General features: G+C 33.4%; 1 protein-coding gene across 3 annotated transcripts in view; it reads right to left on the bottom strand.

The window, feature by feature from the left end:
- Positions 1–19,422, bottom strand: part of LOC142339040 (prominin-1-like) — a 187,192-nt gene that overhangs the window by 15,300 nt on the left and 152,470 nt on the right. For all 3 annotated transcript variants that reach the window (XM_075388692.1, XM_075388693.1, XM_075388694.1), the window contains exons 21-23: positions 6,507–6,560; positions 6,227–6,307; positions 2,941–3,009 (exon numbers count right to left, since the gene is read on the bottom strand). In XM_075388692.1, the coding sequence (XP_075244807.1) occupies positions 2,941–3,009; positions 6,227–6,307; positions 6,507–6,560 (204 nt within the window). The remainder of the gene's footprint in view (positions 1–2,940; positions 3,010–6,226; positions 6,308–6,506; positions 6,561–19,422) is intronic.

Here is a 19,422-nt window from a genome sequence, read left to right as displayed (position 1 = left end):
CAGACTGATGACCGAATACGGGGTGAAACTACCAATGGTAATTGGATAATTTGTTGGGGTTATATACCGGCTGGTGGTTGTTACATTATCATACATGATCTTTTCACGACTGCTTAGAACTGTAAATCGGCGTTTGAAAAAAACTCTTTTTAGTTAGGAGATGATGAAAAAAGTTGATGTCGTATGGTTTAAGTTTTCATAGAGCAGTTAAGAAATACATTTCGTGGCCAATTTCAAGTTAGAACATAACAATTTCTGACACGGTCAAAGGATTTTACCAAAAATATAACGGCGAAAAGAGCGTAGTGTAAAACCAGTATTTTCGCCCTGTTGTTAGTGAGGCTAGAAAAAGTTGAATTGAAGAGTGAGTGTAATTTTAAAAATTAAAGGTCGAAAAAAGTTTGATTTACTCATATTTACAATTTATTGTTCCGACCCAATTTAGTGGGGTAGGAACTATATACTCAACTGGTTTTTTGTTCAGTGAATCTTTGCCGATGAATATATTCATCGTACAGGGTTATGAAAGCTGGTAGGGCGCAGAATTTGAAACAAAAATATGTCTTCTAAGTTCTTTTGACCCAGGGTTACCGAGGTTTAAAATTTTGTGTGCGTTAGCGTAACTTCCGTTAGTTTGTTCACATTTTTCGTAATTTTTTTAAGTTTTGATAAATGTTTACTTAAAATTTGAAAAAATTGTTTACAATAGTCTAATTACTTTTACGTTTAAAGATGAAATGGAATGGGTGAATTGTTTGAATCAACTGTTTTTGCTTAGTTTCCAACTAAATTTTTAAAAATTCAGTAAAAATTTGTTTTTTTTTTTCATTAAAAATGGCATCAAAAATGCCTTTTTGACCAACTTTGTCCAGTTTGACCGATAGTGCTGACAAAAAAAGGCTGACACAACTTTCGTTTACTCAGATAATAGTTCATTGTACCTTTGTTTCTCAGAAAGTTTTCTGAAATTATTATTTTTGTGGCCTTTTGCTAAATTGAACCAATATTTTTAAAAGGCACAAAGTATTTTTGATTCACCATTAATTTTGTTTGCCATGAAAACTATTACTCTGTGTTCTGAAACAATTGAATTTTTCAAAAGCTGGGAAGCGATACCAACGCCAGTTTTGGTCCCAAAATTGTTGTCGCAACGAAAAAACATTTTGGGTCTCTTCTTTCTAAAACGTTTTTTTCTCTGCATTTTTTACCCCAAATGCAGGCAAGTCTAATTTCAATTAAAAATCCAATTAATATGAGATTCCATTTCTGCCCAATTAAGTTACAATAATAAAATATTGTGTTTTTGAGTAAAGCTCGTTGTTTGTATGGCTCTGTCAATTTGTTTTCCTAAACTCTTAAGGAATTCTTAATTTATGCAAGCTTTCGATATTCTTTTTTGTAGTCTTATGACTGAGTATAATTATTCAAATGTCTAATTTGGCATTGATGGATTTATTTAAAATATATCTAGTGCTTTCACTTGGCACATAATGACTTTTTTGGTAATATTACTCAACAAACATTCAAAATTTTTCAAAAACTTTTGATGTGACTTTTTGCTCAATTTAACTATTTTCTTTTTATTTGTGATATTTTATTGTAATGTAGAAGCACCAACAGCAGGACCATTTTTGGTCTAGTTGTGGAACGTTATAGTAAGGAAATTAATCGGATTGTAATAGGGCCCTGTATATACTTTTTTGAATTTTTTTTACCGTTTTGTTTTTATGTTAGTTAGAGACCCGAATTATTTCAAATCAAAACCTCAATTATTAAAAATCAGAATTTATGTGCAATTGATTATCAATGAGCAAACATGATAAATTCTCTGAAAAGCATATATTTTTTTGGCTTCAACAACGTTTGCGTAAAATTGTTTGTTAATTTTTGAGCTTTACATGTATTAGTTGTTCGTTTGACGTTTTTAACTAAGTCTCACTAATATATTCAATTGGCTTAAGCAGCAAAAAAGTTACTCTAATTAGCATTTTCCATACGAAATCTCACTGTTCTCTCCAGTCCACTGAGATTCACCACTCTCAACCAAATAACTGGAAGCTTTTAGCGTATTTTCAGCAAAGAGAGGAGTCGCAATGTTTTCAGATAGAGAAAGACAAATTTAGTTTTCATTTTTTAAAAAACTAAATAATAGTTTTTGGCCTTTATACTACGAGTTTTCATATTGATTTTTGTTTAAATTTTTTGGCAATTTCCTTTATTTCAGGTTCTCCTATACTGTCTTTTCCGATCACCATAGAAGTGGCGCATTAATGACAAGTTGCATATCACATTATTGGCTGTGAAAGAAGGAGCAATTGATTATTTTTTATTGATTTCAATAGATTGCTAATGGATTTCATGACTTTGACTTTAATTTTTTCAAAAAGTGTAAAGATATTTCCTAAGTTTGCCATCTTTGTTATCTGTCTATTCGCTAATAAGTCTAAAAAACAGCGCCAATTTTTCCCTGGTGAATGAAATATGAGTCATTTTCTATCTGATGCTATTCTGACGCCATTAATTTTTTCTAAATAGATAGACAATGAGTTTTGGTCTTAAGTACTGCTTGTTTTTTTAGTTGATTTTGTTGTTTGTCTTGTCTCTTACTCTCTTCAATGGGAAGTATCATTGGCACTCTAATATGTTTTTGTTTAATTTGAACAGTGGTTTGAGCTCAAAGCAATTTTTTAAATGGATGCATCAATTATTTTCGAACACAAAGTGATTTTGTGAAAATTTTCTTTATCGTTCTCTTTTGATGACAATTAAGTCAAAAACGTGGTTGGGAAGGGCGAAACATTATGTGCGAACGCACAATTTAGAGCGTCGTTGGGTTATTACGTTATTAATTTATTATTACTTATCTCAAACCATTAATCTTTTTACACTCTTCCACTCTTTTTCCTAAAATTTAAAAGAAATGTGAAAAGTTGAACTAACCACATCTAAAATTCGATCGAAGGTATCCTGGAACCAGTCAGACAGTTTGTTTGCGTATAATTCCGCGTTCTAAAACAAAACAATATATTGGGAATAAAATGAACAATTCTTGATATCAACTTTTGTTTCTCGAGAGATCGTTTTTCTGGAGAAGTACACTTTTTTGGCGCTAACGGAGCGCTCTAGGAACAGGAGATGCCAAAAAATAGAGCAATCTTTTCAAATGTTCTGAAAAAAAAACCGCTAAATAAAATCTCAAACACATTTGATAGCAAACTTTTTTCAACAGCTCGTTTTGTTTTCTTCATAACAAAGTTCTGAAAACGGCGATCGTTTTAAAAATGGTAATAAAATAAACAAATCTTCAGAAATTGTTTTCGAGAGAAAATAAAGAAAAGTACTCGGAGAAAGCATTGCTTAATTAATGAGTGGGGAGAAAAAGAATGTTTTCAGAAGTAAAATGCATATATGTTTTTCTAAAAACCGACTTTGGTTAAAGGGTTGTTAATGAAGTAAAGAAAAAATCATTAAAAAAATCTTTGTAAAAAATCTCATATGTAACGTAGATTCTTGGTCGTTTTTTCCGTTATGAATTGCAATTGATAAATCAAGCCTTAGAGACAGAACAATTTTTTAATTGTTTCAATTAGTTCGGCTTTTTGATTGTAATACTGTCAAACGTAGAAAGTTGCCCGAAGTGGAACAAAGTCAACTAGAAAATTTTTCCAAAAATCGATAATTTCAATGAGCTAAAAAATTGAAGTTAAAAAGTTACGGTCTTATTTCTGAAAAAAATTTTCGGCAAATTTTATAAGGACTAGCGAGTCTTTGTAATGAGAAACTGATTATCAGTTAATGTAGGTGTTTTAACCTTATTTTGTTCGAATCTTACATGACAAAACACAAAAACGCATTGAGGTTTTTGTAAAAATTGTTTGCCTTGTGATGCGCTAGGTTTTTGTGATCTGCTTTTTGCTTTGTTAGATGCACTATGAAATCCTAAATAGCTATATTTCTGAAGCGGTCAAAATTTGACAACAAAATTGCTTATACAACTGAGCAAAAAACTTTACAAATAAAATTTGATTAAAAATTGAATTAGCTACATACAGTAGAGTTCAACTACACACATGATATAAATAAGGCAAATTAAACACAAAAGGTTGCAGTTTTGAGATAGAAGCATATCTCTTATTAAAAAACCGTTGTCACTAAAACTGGCTCGCTTCAAGATTTGGAAATTTTAAGACCCATAACTATCCTAAGATTTGTGTATATATTTTAATTAGTTTTTCTTTTCTGCAAAATTGTACATGTTTAGTAATTTAGTCTAAAGTCAAATTGTTTTTTGTAATTCATTTGTCAAGCAAGAACCAATTTGATGTCACTCAAAATACAAAATGTGTTTCAGAATCCAGATCAGCTATTATAGTTTTTCATTCTTTTTGTAATTAAAACTCACAAGAGAAAAAATCGAAAACTGTCATGACGCATTAAGGTTTTGTAAACTTTTCTTGTGACGTGCTATGTTTTTATGTCCTGTTTACAAATTGTTTTTTGTTTTGCGAGATGCAATATTAAATCTTAAATAACTTTATTTCTGGAGTAAGCGAAGATTGACATTGACACCGGAGTTGTTCATCAAATTGAACAAAAAATGTTGTACCTGTCCATTATGAAAATTGAAATTTTACTATTTATTTTAAGACATTTGTGAACGAGTAATGTTTTTTTCCAAAAACGACACAAAATCTCTTTTTCTCCAGTTTTTACCGAATAGGTCGATTGCAAGGGGTTACAATTTTGATTGATTGATTTTTATTTGGAACTGTCGAATTGATTGGAAAAAATAAGAGAGAGAGAGAGAGAGAGAGAGAGAGAGAGAGAGAGAGAGAGAGAGAGAGAGAGAGAGAGAGAGAGATTTCAGATCAATAGATAATTTTTTACTAACAGCGTGACTGACAGAAACTTGAGCAGGATCGGCGACTTATCAAATACAGTTCACTTGCATACATGAGATGCATGGAGCCAATTAAAAACAAGTGCTTGAAGGGTTCTACTTCTTTTCACCCCTATTCATTTAACCCCCTATCATTTAACCCCGATTTATTTCACCCCGTTTTTTGTCATAATCAAGTGGATAAATTAATCCCACGTTCGGTTATGATAGTTTCATATGAAGTCCCACGGACCGTTGAGGCATAGTCATGGCCCGTGAGGCATGGCCAAATGATTATATTGCTAATTTAATAGTCCCTATTTTACAAAAGATTAAAATTGGGGTGAAATGGTAGAAGGTTAAATGACAGAGGGGTAAATAAATCGGGGTTAAATGATATGGGGTTAAATAAATAGGGGCGATAAAGCGGGACACCGCTTGAAGATTTGAGATCGAAGCATTTTTTTAATTAGTATCTCAATTTGGAAAAGTTACCAAAATTTATAGGGTTGTAAGATACATTCCTATGGTCATGCTTTCCTTATTTCAAACTGTTTACTACTGCAGCTATGATCTGATTCGATTTTTACAAAGGAACTGTGTTTCAACTGCGGATTCTTGTTGCATGTGACTGGCTTTAAGGGTTTGTACAATTGCAAAAAAAATAACATTGTTGAATAAACTGTGAAGACTAGCTTGACGAACAACTTAACTGTGATCGTTAAATTCTCTGCGGAACGTAATAAGCGGGAAACTTGAGTACAATTTGTAGGGTGATTATCGTGCATTTCTTACTGTTAGTATCATCTATTATTAAATGTCTTGCCAATGAAACCTCTGTCTCGATCAAAACTCAGTTTTTGTGTCATAAAGAATTTGTGTCATATAAAAAAGACCAAGTCGATTGTTTTTCAGATGCAAAGACTTTTTACTCATTCAAAAACGATCAAATCGAACTTCATGACATTTTTGTTTTAAAATGGATTGATAGCAGTTTATGGGAGTGCCTCATGGCGTACTTTTTAGTCAATTAAATGTTAATATCGACTGATTTATAACTAGCCTCAATGAAGTTGCTATGATTTCGTGAAACACATCTAGTATTATGATTAAACCATTGTTAATTCAGTTCGCACTGTCTGCTAGAGTGAAATTCAAGTGTTATTTTATAACTGAAAAAAATAATGGTTTGATGCGAATACATATCGAGCTTTCTTTTTCTTTATCAGAATTAACGTCAGAGGGACTTCATTACATGCGAACCAACACTTTTCGGTTTGAATTTCAAAAATCAATTTAAGTAAGATTAATACAAGGAATAAGATAAAAAATAGTTTATTAACATACCTCAACCATCCATTCTGATCCGTTGTTGTTCAAGTCAGATTCTGCACTTGTCACTGCCGTCTCCAGTACTGCCGTATTGTCCTGAAACAATGATCGTCCCTCTATGTTTAAAAAACCTATAAGAAATGGTTTCTAATGGGTTTCTAATGTTGAGTACAGCGCGTGCAAAATCTTTTCAATTGTTCTTTTGGTAAAAACGTATGTTGATTGGTTGTGTATTAGGGGCGGGGGGGGGGGGGGTAAAAGGGGGGACAATTAATTGTTATAAATTTGAACTTACGGATATGTTTGAAAGGGCCACCTTAGCATCGTCAACTGCTGTGTCCATTGTTGTCTGAAACAGTCCATGTATTCATGGTAATTCTCTATGAAAAGTTAGAAGACAAGTTAGGCTCTTACAAGATAGAGACTAACTAATCTAATCTGACAAGATCTGCCAATTTGTTTTTAAAAATTGGTTATTAAGCAAGATTTCACAAGAAAAATTATTATACGTAAAAACAACGGAAAAATGGGTCGACCTACAAATGAAATAGCCACAAAATCTTCGCAATATTACCCAAAGGTACAAAAACCCACAAAATTATTAGTATTAGTTGCAAAAATTTCTCATTCCACATAGTTAGTTAATAACCGTTTACCTCTAAAGATCACACAAAACAGGGGAAAATAATCCTGCAAGATAAACTTTCACAGTCAACTGGTGTTGCGATATCCTAATGTGATGCATCCTTTGCGTTTGTGCCCCTCCATGTAGTTACATAGTAAATTATTAAGAAAAAAAATGGCCCGTGCTGTTTCGGGTTGCAAATAAAACGCACCGACTAAGTTGGGGGGGGGGGGTGGGGGGGGGGGTTTGGGAGAGGAAAGAACAGATATCCACAAGTTTTATGCATTACTGATCCATCATCTATAACTACAATCAAATACTTTTTGGTTTGTTGGTGCAGTGTCATTCAAGGTCATTATGGAATCTTCGGGTTTTTCCTGTTATAGCTTATTGGTCAGATAACCTAAAGCCCGAATCTTTAGCGTTAACATTTATTATTAAAGATGCTATATGCTCGCAAATGATGGAAAATGCTCTTGACAGGTATTAACGACGTATTATTTCTCAGAAAAACATGTGTAACGTGTATATTGTAGGTTTTTAAAGACAAATACTAAAAACAGTCAATCAGTCAGATGCTTACTGAAACCGCATTTCAAAAAAGGAAAAAAAAACTGTCAACTTTTTAATTATTTAGAACAAAACATTCTCAAAGCAATACTTTTTTTAAAATTCAAATAAGTTTTTGACATAATAATATTAGTTCAGAAAACAATGCAATTGAAACAATGTACTGAAAATAATATCTTTATAATTATAATCTATGAAATTTTTATCATAATTTTTTTTTCATTTATTATTTAATTTTAACTAATATATATCAGTAAATATTACTGTGCTTCTTGCAAATAAAGCATAAGTAGTCTTTAGTAAGAACAGAGGTAAGAAATGGTAAAACATAAAAGAATTTGTCGACGACATTAAATTGTTTAAGTTGTACACTGAGAAACTTCGAAAGCCATATACTTCTTTTTACAAATGATTTGTACTGAAGTGTGCTACACTCAGTAACACTATTTGATAATCTTAGTGCTATTTTGAGAATTTACGTTATAGTGCGTGAAGCACAAACTTGATTTGGACAAAGTCCATTTTAACATGTGAACAAATTACTAAGTAGTTTTGAATAAGCTACTATTTTAAGATCACTAACTAAAACTGAGAATACTATGACGTGATATTATCACGCCACACAGATAACACCAAGTTAACCTTGGTAACTCTGTCGACACTGTTATCTCTACCCAATAGGATACTAGATAACCACGTGTCCGCAAGTATAAAAGGAGCTTGCACGCTCAACTAACAACACTTTTTGGTCCCTGATAACTTCTGATTTAAAATAATACTCCCGTATTGCTCCCTTGCTCAATCTCAGCTTACTTGAGATATTTTTCTAACTTAGAATATTTTGTGACTTGTTCTTAACTAAGAACTCTCTAAGTCATAAAATATTAACTTAGCACAAATTTGGAAATCAGGTAAGTTTAACTTAACTTCTCTAAGTTATAATTTAACATCTCTTAAACTCTATCTAAGTTACAAGTTAACTTAGAATAACTCAACCTGTACTATTTAGTGCTATCTCAGTCTTAACAACTTTAATTATTCTATCCCTTGATGCTCGGTTCATATTTGATGCTGTTTAACATAACTTATTAATTCATATTTGCATTTAACTTTCTTTAATACTTAACTATATACCAAGAGTAGAACTAGGGGTTGAACTCTCAAGTTATACATGTGGTCCCGCGATTAACCCCGTCGTTTAAGTATCTAATGTACGGACCAGCAGTATAAATGGTGGTCCCAGAGAGGCAACTTCAATTTAACTTGTTCATTTAATACAGAGAGGCGACTTCAATTTAACTTGTTCAATTAATACAGAGAGGCTACTTTGATTTAACTTGTTCATTTAATATAGAAAAGGCATTCTCAATTTAACTTGTTCATTTAAACTATCAGAGAAGCCTGCCTAAATTTAACTTGTTCACTTATTGTAGAAAAGCCATTAAATTAACCTGTGTAAGTTAACTAGTCAAAGGGCTTCTCACTAAAATCCTTTTTTGATTTTGATTTAAACTATTCCTCTGTTCTTAATAATTCTAATACAATAACTTCAGTCCTTTAAACAATGGCCAGTCCTGGTGGTAGTACTCCTCCACCTGCCGTTACTCCCCCACCTGAAACTCCCATAACACATCCAAATCTTTCACTTGTATCTTTTTCAGGCAATGATCCTAATCAGGATGCCACTTCTTTTTGGAACTCTGTAGAAAACAAAATACTCTTTTCACTAGGAACTAGGCCTACAGCACCCGCTGCACAAACTAGCTATGATAAAAAGCAACAATCCTTATTCGGCTCACTTTTAACTGATACAGCACTAGAATGGTTTGAAAGTGAAGTCACAGATGCTACAGATTGGAATACTTTAAAAGATGAATTTATAAAAAGATTCACAGACGGTAGAGACCAGTTTAGATTTAGACTTGAGGTTGAGAACACATTTAGGCAAGAAGGAGAATTAATAAAGAACTATCTACATAGAATAAAGAGTGGAGTTGATAAAGGTTGGCCAGAAAAGATACCAACAAGTATTGAAGGTGATGACAATATAAGAAAGGAGAAAGAAATCCAACAAAGACAGCGAAGTCAGAAATACATAGATTTTGCTATAAGAGGACTAAGACCACAAGGTTTAAAACGCAAAGCGCACGAGAAACTTATTGAGAATCCTTCAATAACTTGGACACAATTTGTTGATCACTTAGTCGTAAAAGACTTAACATTTTCTGTAACAACAGAGTCTAGTGGAGCTACAGGAATAGATAAACTTAAAACACTCGAGAGCAAAATTAACGATTTAACCAGTCTTTTCAAAAGCAACGAAGTGAATGCTATAGATACTTCTAGGCCAAGAGACCCTAATATAAAAGGTAGACCTAACAGTACTAGATTCTGTGATTATTGCAGAAGCAATGGTCATTCCATCTCTAGATGCACAAAGAAACAGATAGATGATAGCGTTAACAAATTGAGAAAGGAACTTGTTGAACCAAAAAGGCCAAATATAACATTCTCTAATGATTATAGAAAGAACAACCGAGGCAATACAAGATTCAATGGTCCTAGAAACCAAGGCTATCAACCAAGAGGTGGCTATTCAAACTATAATCCTAGGTTCAACAAGCCTAACTATCAACCACAAAATACATCTTTCAACAGTTATGGCAATAGATTCACTCAACCATACGAACAAACCTTCCCTCAGCAAAACACATATAGAAATAATGAACCAAATCTTGAACAACAGTCACCATCACCACAACAACAACAACAGCCACAACAAAGTGCTAGCTTCTATACACCAAGTAGAAATAACAATCTACAACAAAGACAATCAAAACCCAACAATATTCAGCAACAACCAAATCAAATAAGTTTCGTTGAAGGCGACGATGACTACGTAAATGCTATAACGGACTTCTTTCCTTTAAACTTTTGAAGTCTCCGAACGCTACTAAAGATAGTAGTACTAAGTCAAGAATTTATCTCAATTTATATCACTTTGCCACCGGAGACATTAAAAATAATAGTGGTTTAGAAGTGGAATTCATGATTGACCCAGGATCAACCTGCACTATTATCAATCATCCTACATACCTTGCACTAGTAAACCTTGGACAAAATTTGCATTTACAAAATACAAATTGTGATTCAAAGACATATACCGGTTCATCAATCAGAATGCTTGGCTACACAACTATTCAATCTAGCTTCGAAACTGACGGTAAATATACAGTCCCCCATAAAGTATTCGTTACTAAAGAACAGAGACAGAACATAATAGGTATTGATTTTTGTCATTTGTTTTTAAAAGCACTTCACTTCGATATCCCCGCAGTAGAATTAAAAACTGAGAGAAACCTAATTTGCTACGGCTCACTTAACAATGAGAAAGATTACCCATACATAACTGAGATGCCTGCTTTAAACATAGCTCAACCAATCTTTCTACAACAGAAAAGTACACAATTGCACAAGCAAAAGCACCCCAGTCAAGCCTTATTTCCACCAGGAACATATTTCATGCCCCATATTAACGTTGCAAAAACTGACCCAGTCTTTGTGAACACACTTTGTCCACAACCTGAAGAGTTTCTACCCATATTTATGGAGAATCAAAAGAATCACCCAATACAGATAAATAGAGGAATAATAGGTTATGCAATGTGTGATATAACTGACAAACCTATACAAAGATACAATATCAAAAACTGTGCCGAATTTACAAGTACAATTCTAAACGAAAGTGAGGACTATAACAGTTGCTTCATACTGAACACAGTAGTAAACAATTTACAAGAAGGACAGCAAATCCAAACTAATTCTTGCATTAGATATATAGATTTTCGTACCCAATCTATATTTGACTCTAATATGCCTATAGCGCACACGATATCCTCAGATGCAGAAATGAGAAAAGGTTTTGCTAACACAATCTCCAAAAGAATACCTTTATTAAAGGACTACTGTAAAAGTAGAAACTGTGATATAGGTGACATAATAACTTTCAGAGCAGATAATAACTTAGTATATAATCTCATCACTAAGGCTAATCATTATGAAAAGCCAACAATTAATACAATCAAAACAACACTACTTGCTATGATAGATCATGCACTAGGACTAAATTTACGCTGTATAGCGATGCCAAAAATAGCTTGTGGTTTAGACGAAATGGATTGGAGAGAGATATCTTCTCTAATTGAACAAACATTTAAGAATTCAGGAATAACTATCTATGTGTATACAAGCAAAGATGATATTGATAAACTACAAAAAGTAGAAACCAATACACTAGAATAGGAAGAGGTGCTCGAAATTATTGAGAGTGAGTTAATAGAAAAATGCAAAGAAGATGAGAGAGAACTAGCCACAGACTTCTCTACCGAAGCAAAAGAGTTATGTAGACCTAAAATCAACGAACAGTTTCCTAAGTTTAGAGATAAACTACAAAGCAACCGAATCATAAATAAGGCAGTTAGTGATTTTGTAATTAGGCAAAATAGAAATACAGTTCAAGACATAGAGTATCTAGAAAGGTTCTTAGATAACTTTGATTTCACGCAAAGTGATTTGACTGATGATGAATTGTTTGAGTTGATAGAAATAATACTTCAGGATAATGATGTCTATTCACATCATAAGTATGATATTGGCAGAACTAAACATAAGTTCCATTTACCCTTGAAGAAAGACGCAACCTTTAAAAAGCAACGACCAAGCAAAATACCCATTCATCTCAGAGATAAATTTAAAGACTAATGGATGAATTAATTCAAGCAGGGATAATCAGAGAGCTCAATGAGAACGATGATATGAATAGTTGGTTTGTCAATCCCGTCATCATATTACCTAAGAAGGATTATGTAAAACTAGTCATTGATGCTAGATACCTAAACTCTATAACTGATACAAGTAATTCTAGTTGGCCACTCGAACCACTAAATGTTCTAATGACAAGAATAACTGGAACTATATTTACAAGTAGTGATTTATCATCGGCTTATAATCAAGTACCACTAACTAAAAATACACAGAAGGTTACAAGTTTTATTGTAGGAGGCAGACAGTACACCTATCAAGTAGGATTTTATGGTCTTAAGCCATTACCCAGTTTCTTTAGCAAACTAATGCGTTATGCATTTGGACCCCTTATAAAACGTAAACAAGCCATAACTTATATAGACGATACTTTACTACAAGCTAAAGATAAACAAGAAATGTTCACAATAGTAAAAGAGTATCATTCTTTGCTTCGAAAGGCAAACCTTAAAGCAGCCCCCGATAAAACAATGTTTTTCTTACGAAAAGTGAGATTTCTAGGACATGTTATATCTAAGAACGGACTATCGCCTATTGCTTCGCGCATAGATGATATTAGAAACCTAAAAACGCCAGAATCGAAAACAGAAGTTTTAAGAGTTTTAGGAATGATGGGTTTCTATCACACCTATATTTTGAACTTTCACATAGATGCAAAACCTCTATATGACTTAACTAAAGATACAACACTATTCAAGTGGCTACCAGAACACGAAAAGGTATTCACAGACCTTAAACAAAGATTCTGTCACGATATTTCTAACGCATTTCCTTCTAATGACTATCCCTTCCATATACATGCTGATTCATCTAATTTAGGAACAGGTTGTGTTCTTATACAAGATTTTCCTGATAGAAAACGTATGATTTCAGCAAACTCGAGAGTATTTGATAAAGCTGAACAAAAGATGTCCCCTCAACATAGAGAACTATGCGGAATAATATCTGCATTACAAACATATGAATTTTATGTGATTGGATCCCCTTTTCCAATTTACCTATATTGTGACCACAGACCAATTCTATTTCTTTGGTCACGACGAGGACAAATGTCACATCGCTTCTTTAAGTATCAAGTTGTAATAAATAAGTTCCAAAACTTGCAAATTATATACACTGAAGGCAAAAATTTAGCGTTCCCTGACATTCTTAGCCGAAACGTTTCTTTAGCAGATGCTAAACTCTATCAACTAGAACACAAAGTGATACCTAAAGATATAAAGTTTCATATTAACGGAAAAGAAGTTAACTACTCTGTATTGCATCAAGACGATAAAGACGCAACCGCTAACGACTGTTATCCAATTATTGCTCAAGTCAAAGGGGAAAGAAAAAACTTATTAATATAAATGATGAAGGTGACTTTAGCGTAGATGATGCACCAGACTACATAAATGAACACTGTAATGCTATACATAGTTTCTCTGATTGTTTTCGCTACGGCACACAAATAAATCAAATAAAGAAATTAACTTCAGAACTAACTAGCGAGTATGATAATCACTACTATTCCGAGATAGAAGAAATAGCTGAAATAAGTGATGACCGAGAAGGTTATGATGACCAAGATTGGTTAGACTTAGTAGAAGGTAATATTGAAAACTCACTTATTGAACAATTAGAATCTGCTAAAGCCGACTATATCAGACGGACAAAATTTAAGAAACTTATTGAACCAGAGGCTTTTCAAAACATCTCAGAAAAGGATGTCCACTCAGATACATTAGATTTAATAGCTAAAGTTACAGACTTCGCAAAAAACGCTAATCTTGACACTGATAATATTCTTGAAGAACAAGTAAACGACTCCGTGATAAATAAAGTTAGAGATTGGCTAAAAGTAGGCAAAGCTCCAGAAAAGGACTACATTATTAAACAATCTAAAGCACTACAAACCTATAGAAATAATTTCAACCTGTTGTTTTTAGAAAGTCAATATGATTTACTCTGTTATTCCGAACCTTGTGAAGACGGCTCGTTTGACGTTAGGATATGTGCACCACTTTCGCTATTTATAAAGATATTCGAAGTCGCACATATGCATGAACTTAGTGGTCATAGAGCAGAAAGCACAACTTACAATAGAGTTAAGCGATATTTCTATTGGCCCGGTATGTTTAAATGGATTGAAATGTTAATGTTAGATTGCTTAAGTTGCCAAACTAATAAGTCAGCACGCAAAGACTTGAACGAAGCATCCTTAGAACCATGGGGACAACTAGAAGCTATACCCCTACATACACTTCATATTGATCATAAAGGTCCACTACGACCACTCAGTAAAGGAAATAGATTTTGTCTTGTAATAGTAGACGCTTTCTCCAGATTTATACAAGTATACCCTAGCAAGAATGCTGAAGCTCTCGAAACAGTAAATCAACTAGAGAAATTTATAACTACATTTGGTATACCGCAACAAATAGTACATGATAACGGCAAGGCTTTTATTAGTAATGATTTCGTTCACTACACAAACGAAATGGGAATTACACTATGCCCCCGAACTGCATATTCACCGTGGACTAACGGCAAAGTAGAAGTACAAAATAAACATTTGACTAATTACCTAAGACATTTTATTAGTAAAAGTGGATCTAATTGGTCCGAGTACACTAGTAAATTTGCATTTTCACAAAATACTGCAGTAAACTACAGTACGGGATATACCCCTTATGAAATACTATTCGGAACGAAACCGCAAATACCCTTATCACTAAAGTTAGGACTACTACGAGATAATCAAAAGAAATGCACATCAGAGTATTGTAATAATCTACCACCACACTCGCATAGTGAAGAAACTTGTAATAACAAAAAGATAGAAAAATTGTTACAAAACAGATTATCTAACGAAATGTTAAAACGAGAGAATACATTTAAAACAATATACTCAAATACCTACACTAAATGTAGACAAACTACGAATAAAGCGCACAAGTATAGAAATAGATTCAAACTCGGAAAGCCTATACCTGAAGGTAGAAAAGTACTACTTGAAAATCACTCTAAAGGACTACTAAAGTCTAAAAAGCTACAAGAGCTACGCTCAGGCCCTTACACTGTGCAACGAATGATAACAAATACTACATATGAAATACAACATGATAAAACAAATGAGAAGAAAACCGTGCATAGAAATCATATAGTACCTTATTACCCGAAAGAAGAAAAAATACAAGAGTTAGTTGAGAACTATGTAGTCCCAGACGATACGGACGATTATTATACTCAATATAATAAGAATATTATATCCAAATCTAATGCTTATAGAGGCGCACAACATATTGCTATTTCACAGTGGCCCTTAGTAGAAACACAATATACTGTTAATCCTAGTACTACACTACAGCCAACATTTAACGTTGAGGCTACTCCAACAAAAGATTCAGGCTTAGAATCGCTACAAACACGAGCAGATAATACTACGCATATACAAGGCACAAGCTCTTCTAATTTCCTACCCCCACGCATTTCAACCCCCTACCCTATGCAAAATATGTATTCACCTAATAGCCCACAGCAAGAAAATTTTTCTACACCACCTGATAATACTAGTAAATTTAAAGCTACACGCAAATTATTCCCCCAAGCAACGCATAATAGCCCCACATCATCACCTTATAATCCTAGACCTACAGCATCACCTAATATCTCTAATTTACCCGACGCAAATGAAGTATTGAGCAGACCTCAACGTAATAGAAAAGCACCTACATTCTTTGGTGAACCTATTCCTTCTGACTTGATACAGAAACTCAAAAAGAAATAGAGACACAAAATCTCTTTTCAAATAATAACTTTTATAATAAAAGCGTTATTACGCACAAAACCAAATAAAAACAGAAAACAGCAATTACAAAAAGCTAGCCAAAATACACATGAAAGTTAATCCTCCATAAATGTAAGCACAAGGTTTCGCACCAACACCGCTCGTAAGTTCTTTGGTTCGAAGGGCAGACACTCTTCATAATTCCACTCCCTCAATTGTGAATACAATTTTTGCAAATTCGGCCCCGTTGTTACGTCCCACCAAGCTTCACGAAGAACCCAGAACTGTTTTTCTAACATTTCTTGCATATCACACTCTTCAACAGTTATCTCCTTTTTGCGAAATAAGCGATTGAAGAACTATAACAAAAATTTTCTTATTTACCCCTTAGTTCTTTATATTTCAAAACTGCAATTCCTAACACCCTACATTTTTTTCTCTAGATTTTATAATCCTATTTATTTTTCTCTACAAAGCCCGTCGCAAGCCTCAGATTAACTGAGTAATTGAAAATAACTTACATCCTTTCCCAAGAAGAAGTTGATGATATCAACTGTCTCTCTTGAAACACACTCTGTTTCTCGCCTTTCCCAGGGACTGAAATACCTCTTTGCCGTTGTTATCCCCAAGATCTCTTCCTCACCCAACACCAGTCTAGAGTAGTGATAAGAAGTGGACATATAGAAGAGGAATTCTTTGGCACAGAGACCCACTACATCCCCGGAGAGGTATTTACGGTAGAAATATCGGCGCATAGTATTTCGAAAGCCAGATGTAGGCTCTAGCTCTACATCATTCTGCGATAAATCAAACTCAGCATGGCCAAGGTCATCCTCCATCTGCTGGTTTGGGTATAAATAATTCAGAGTATAAATAGCCATGGTAATAGACTAACAGAATCAGCTAAATAAAGATATAGAAGAAGAAAATAAAGAAAATGAACAAAATAGAAGTTATAGATTGAAATACAGAAAGAAAGTTAAGAAGAAACTAAAGGACTGAAATTTAATAGTCGAGAGAGACCAACTTTATAGAAAGAACGTTTAAGGCAAAAAGCAAATAGCCCACTCAACACAAATCTTACACAAAGCACGCAATTAATCACCGTTGCAAGCTGTTACACACACATAAACTTCTATACATGTTCAAGACTCATACACCTTCACAATTTACGCATACCTTTTATTGCAAAATAATGCTCAAAACACATGTTACCCAAAGCAAAGCTAAGTAGAAGTTATTCTCCCATGAGCAAATATTTTATCTAAGTTAATTACCTTGAGTACAGGAATGTGTCCCTTGCAAACTATTTTACCACACTGAATCGCATATTTGTCAGGAAACGCACATTTAAGCAACCCACATAGTCAACAAATAGAGCTAACTTTAATAGTTTAAGGACCCAAGGAATGTATAAAATAAACATTAAAGCACTTATGTACAAACAGCTAACCGCGATTTTAAATTCTCTAAGTAAGAATTATGTCACCTAAGTGCAAACCTTACACAAATCTCAGAAAGAGTAACAACTCGATAGATTTATCCACTCCACAACTCAGACTACATGTTTGCAAAAACACATGTTTGCTCTAATAGTTCACAAAAGTGTACAACACACGGATTAGAAACATCTCAGTTGAGTTCCAAAAATTTCATTTTTTTCTTATTCTAACATATCCTGTTTCTAGACAACTTATGATTAACACCTGAAAATTTAAACATGAACTCACAAAGATATAGCCTACAACTTCGACGAAACGGAATTTGAAAATACAGCTCAGAAGTACATTTAAAACACATAAATCAGAAATAACACAATTAAATTCCAAAAATTTCATTTTTTTCTTATTCTAACATATCCTGTTTCTAGACAACTTATGATTAACACTTGAATATTTAAACATGAATTCACAAAGATATAGCCTACAACTTAGACGAAACGAAATTGGAAAATTCAACCAAGAAAGTACGTATTGAAAGCACAAAGTTGATATAACACCGTTAAGTTCTAAAAAGATCAAATTTTTCATATTCTAACACATACTGTTTTAAGGCAACTTGCGATAAGCACTTGAAAAGCTTAACATGAATACACAAAGATATAGTCCACAACTTCTTGGAAATGAATTTTGAGAATTCGGCCTAAAAATACATTCTTTTTAGATAATAAAGATCGATCCTATAGCACTGAAACATGAGAATTAAATTTTGAGTTTTTGTCGTATGAATTTTGTCATATGACCAATTTATCACGTTGCTACATGCCACTAGTCAAGGCTAGCCATTGGCCAATCAGGTTTGAGCACACAAATATTGGTAACTTAGCCCTGACAGCCACTATTTAAGAACCTGACCCAAACTCAAAATCACTTTTCTCAGTTACCTTCTGAAATCAATTACTTCTTTCGCTCTTAGATTCAGTTCTAACTTAACTTTCTCTCTCTCTCTCCCTCTCTCTCTCTCTCTCCCTCTTTCTCTCTGTCCCAAATTCTATCTTTCACATTTTGCCCCATCAACTAATAAACTTAGAAAACTTAACAAAGTTTTCAAGCATCTCAATTTGTGACCAGCAAACACTTGTCACAGAACATCTCCACAATACATATATCAGGTATCTCAGTTCAATATTAACTCTTAATTCAATTCTCAGTCAGTTACTATAGAAGGAGTACATAACCCTTCAGATAGAACATAGTACAGGACTGACAATTTAGAAAGTTTCTAAATTCTAACAAACACTACTCATATTGAACACATTCATCACCAGTTAACACACCGCGTAACACAATTAGAACCCCCTAAAAGCTGATCAATCCTAATTTATGACCGAAGTCTCATTCGACCAAAACGGTTTTCTTATTTCTCTTTCTATCAACCCTGATACACTTGTGAAGGTTTCTATTAAGGCAAATCAAAAGTTGAAATTCAATAGTGAGTTTAACACCTTAACCAGTTGTCAAATTTCTAACGAAGTTAGAACTGTAGTATTCTTTGCTAACGAAGACCCTATTGCTGTCTTCTGGGGAAAGTATAACCCTCAACAACTTAACAGTTTTTTAATTCAAATTCAATCTTCAAGCCTAGTTGACTTAGACATATTAAATGTCCCTTGTTTGGTTTTAGAACCACCAACTGATCAATGAATATTCCGCTAAACGATTTTTGGGTTATAGCTTCAAGAACAACTTTCTCAACTTCCTACAGTCCTTATAACATCCCACATAAAATTTTGAAATATAATAACAAGTCAGCAAAAATTGATCGATCATATATTTCATATAAAGAAAACATTGTTATTTTCTTCGTTAAAGACCAGTTTGTAAACTTAGAAATAATTGTTTATTGGACCCCTAACAAACCAGAACATATTGAACGCTTTCATTTCCAATTGAACAACAGAGACGAAATAGACCTTGATATCATCGA

Source organism: Convolutriloba macropyga, chromosome 5 (genome assembly GCF_964194025.1).
Source record: "Convolutriloba macropyga chromosome 5, txConMacr16.3, whole genome shotgun sequence".
Lineage (NCBI taxonomy): Eukaryota > Metazoa > Xenacoelomorpha > Acoela > Convolutidae > Convolutriloba > Convolutriloba macropyga.
This window is presented reverse-complemented; position numbering and strand designations above follow the sequence as displayed.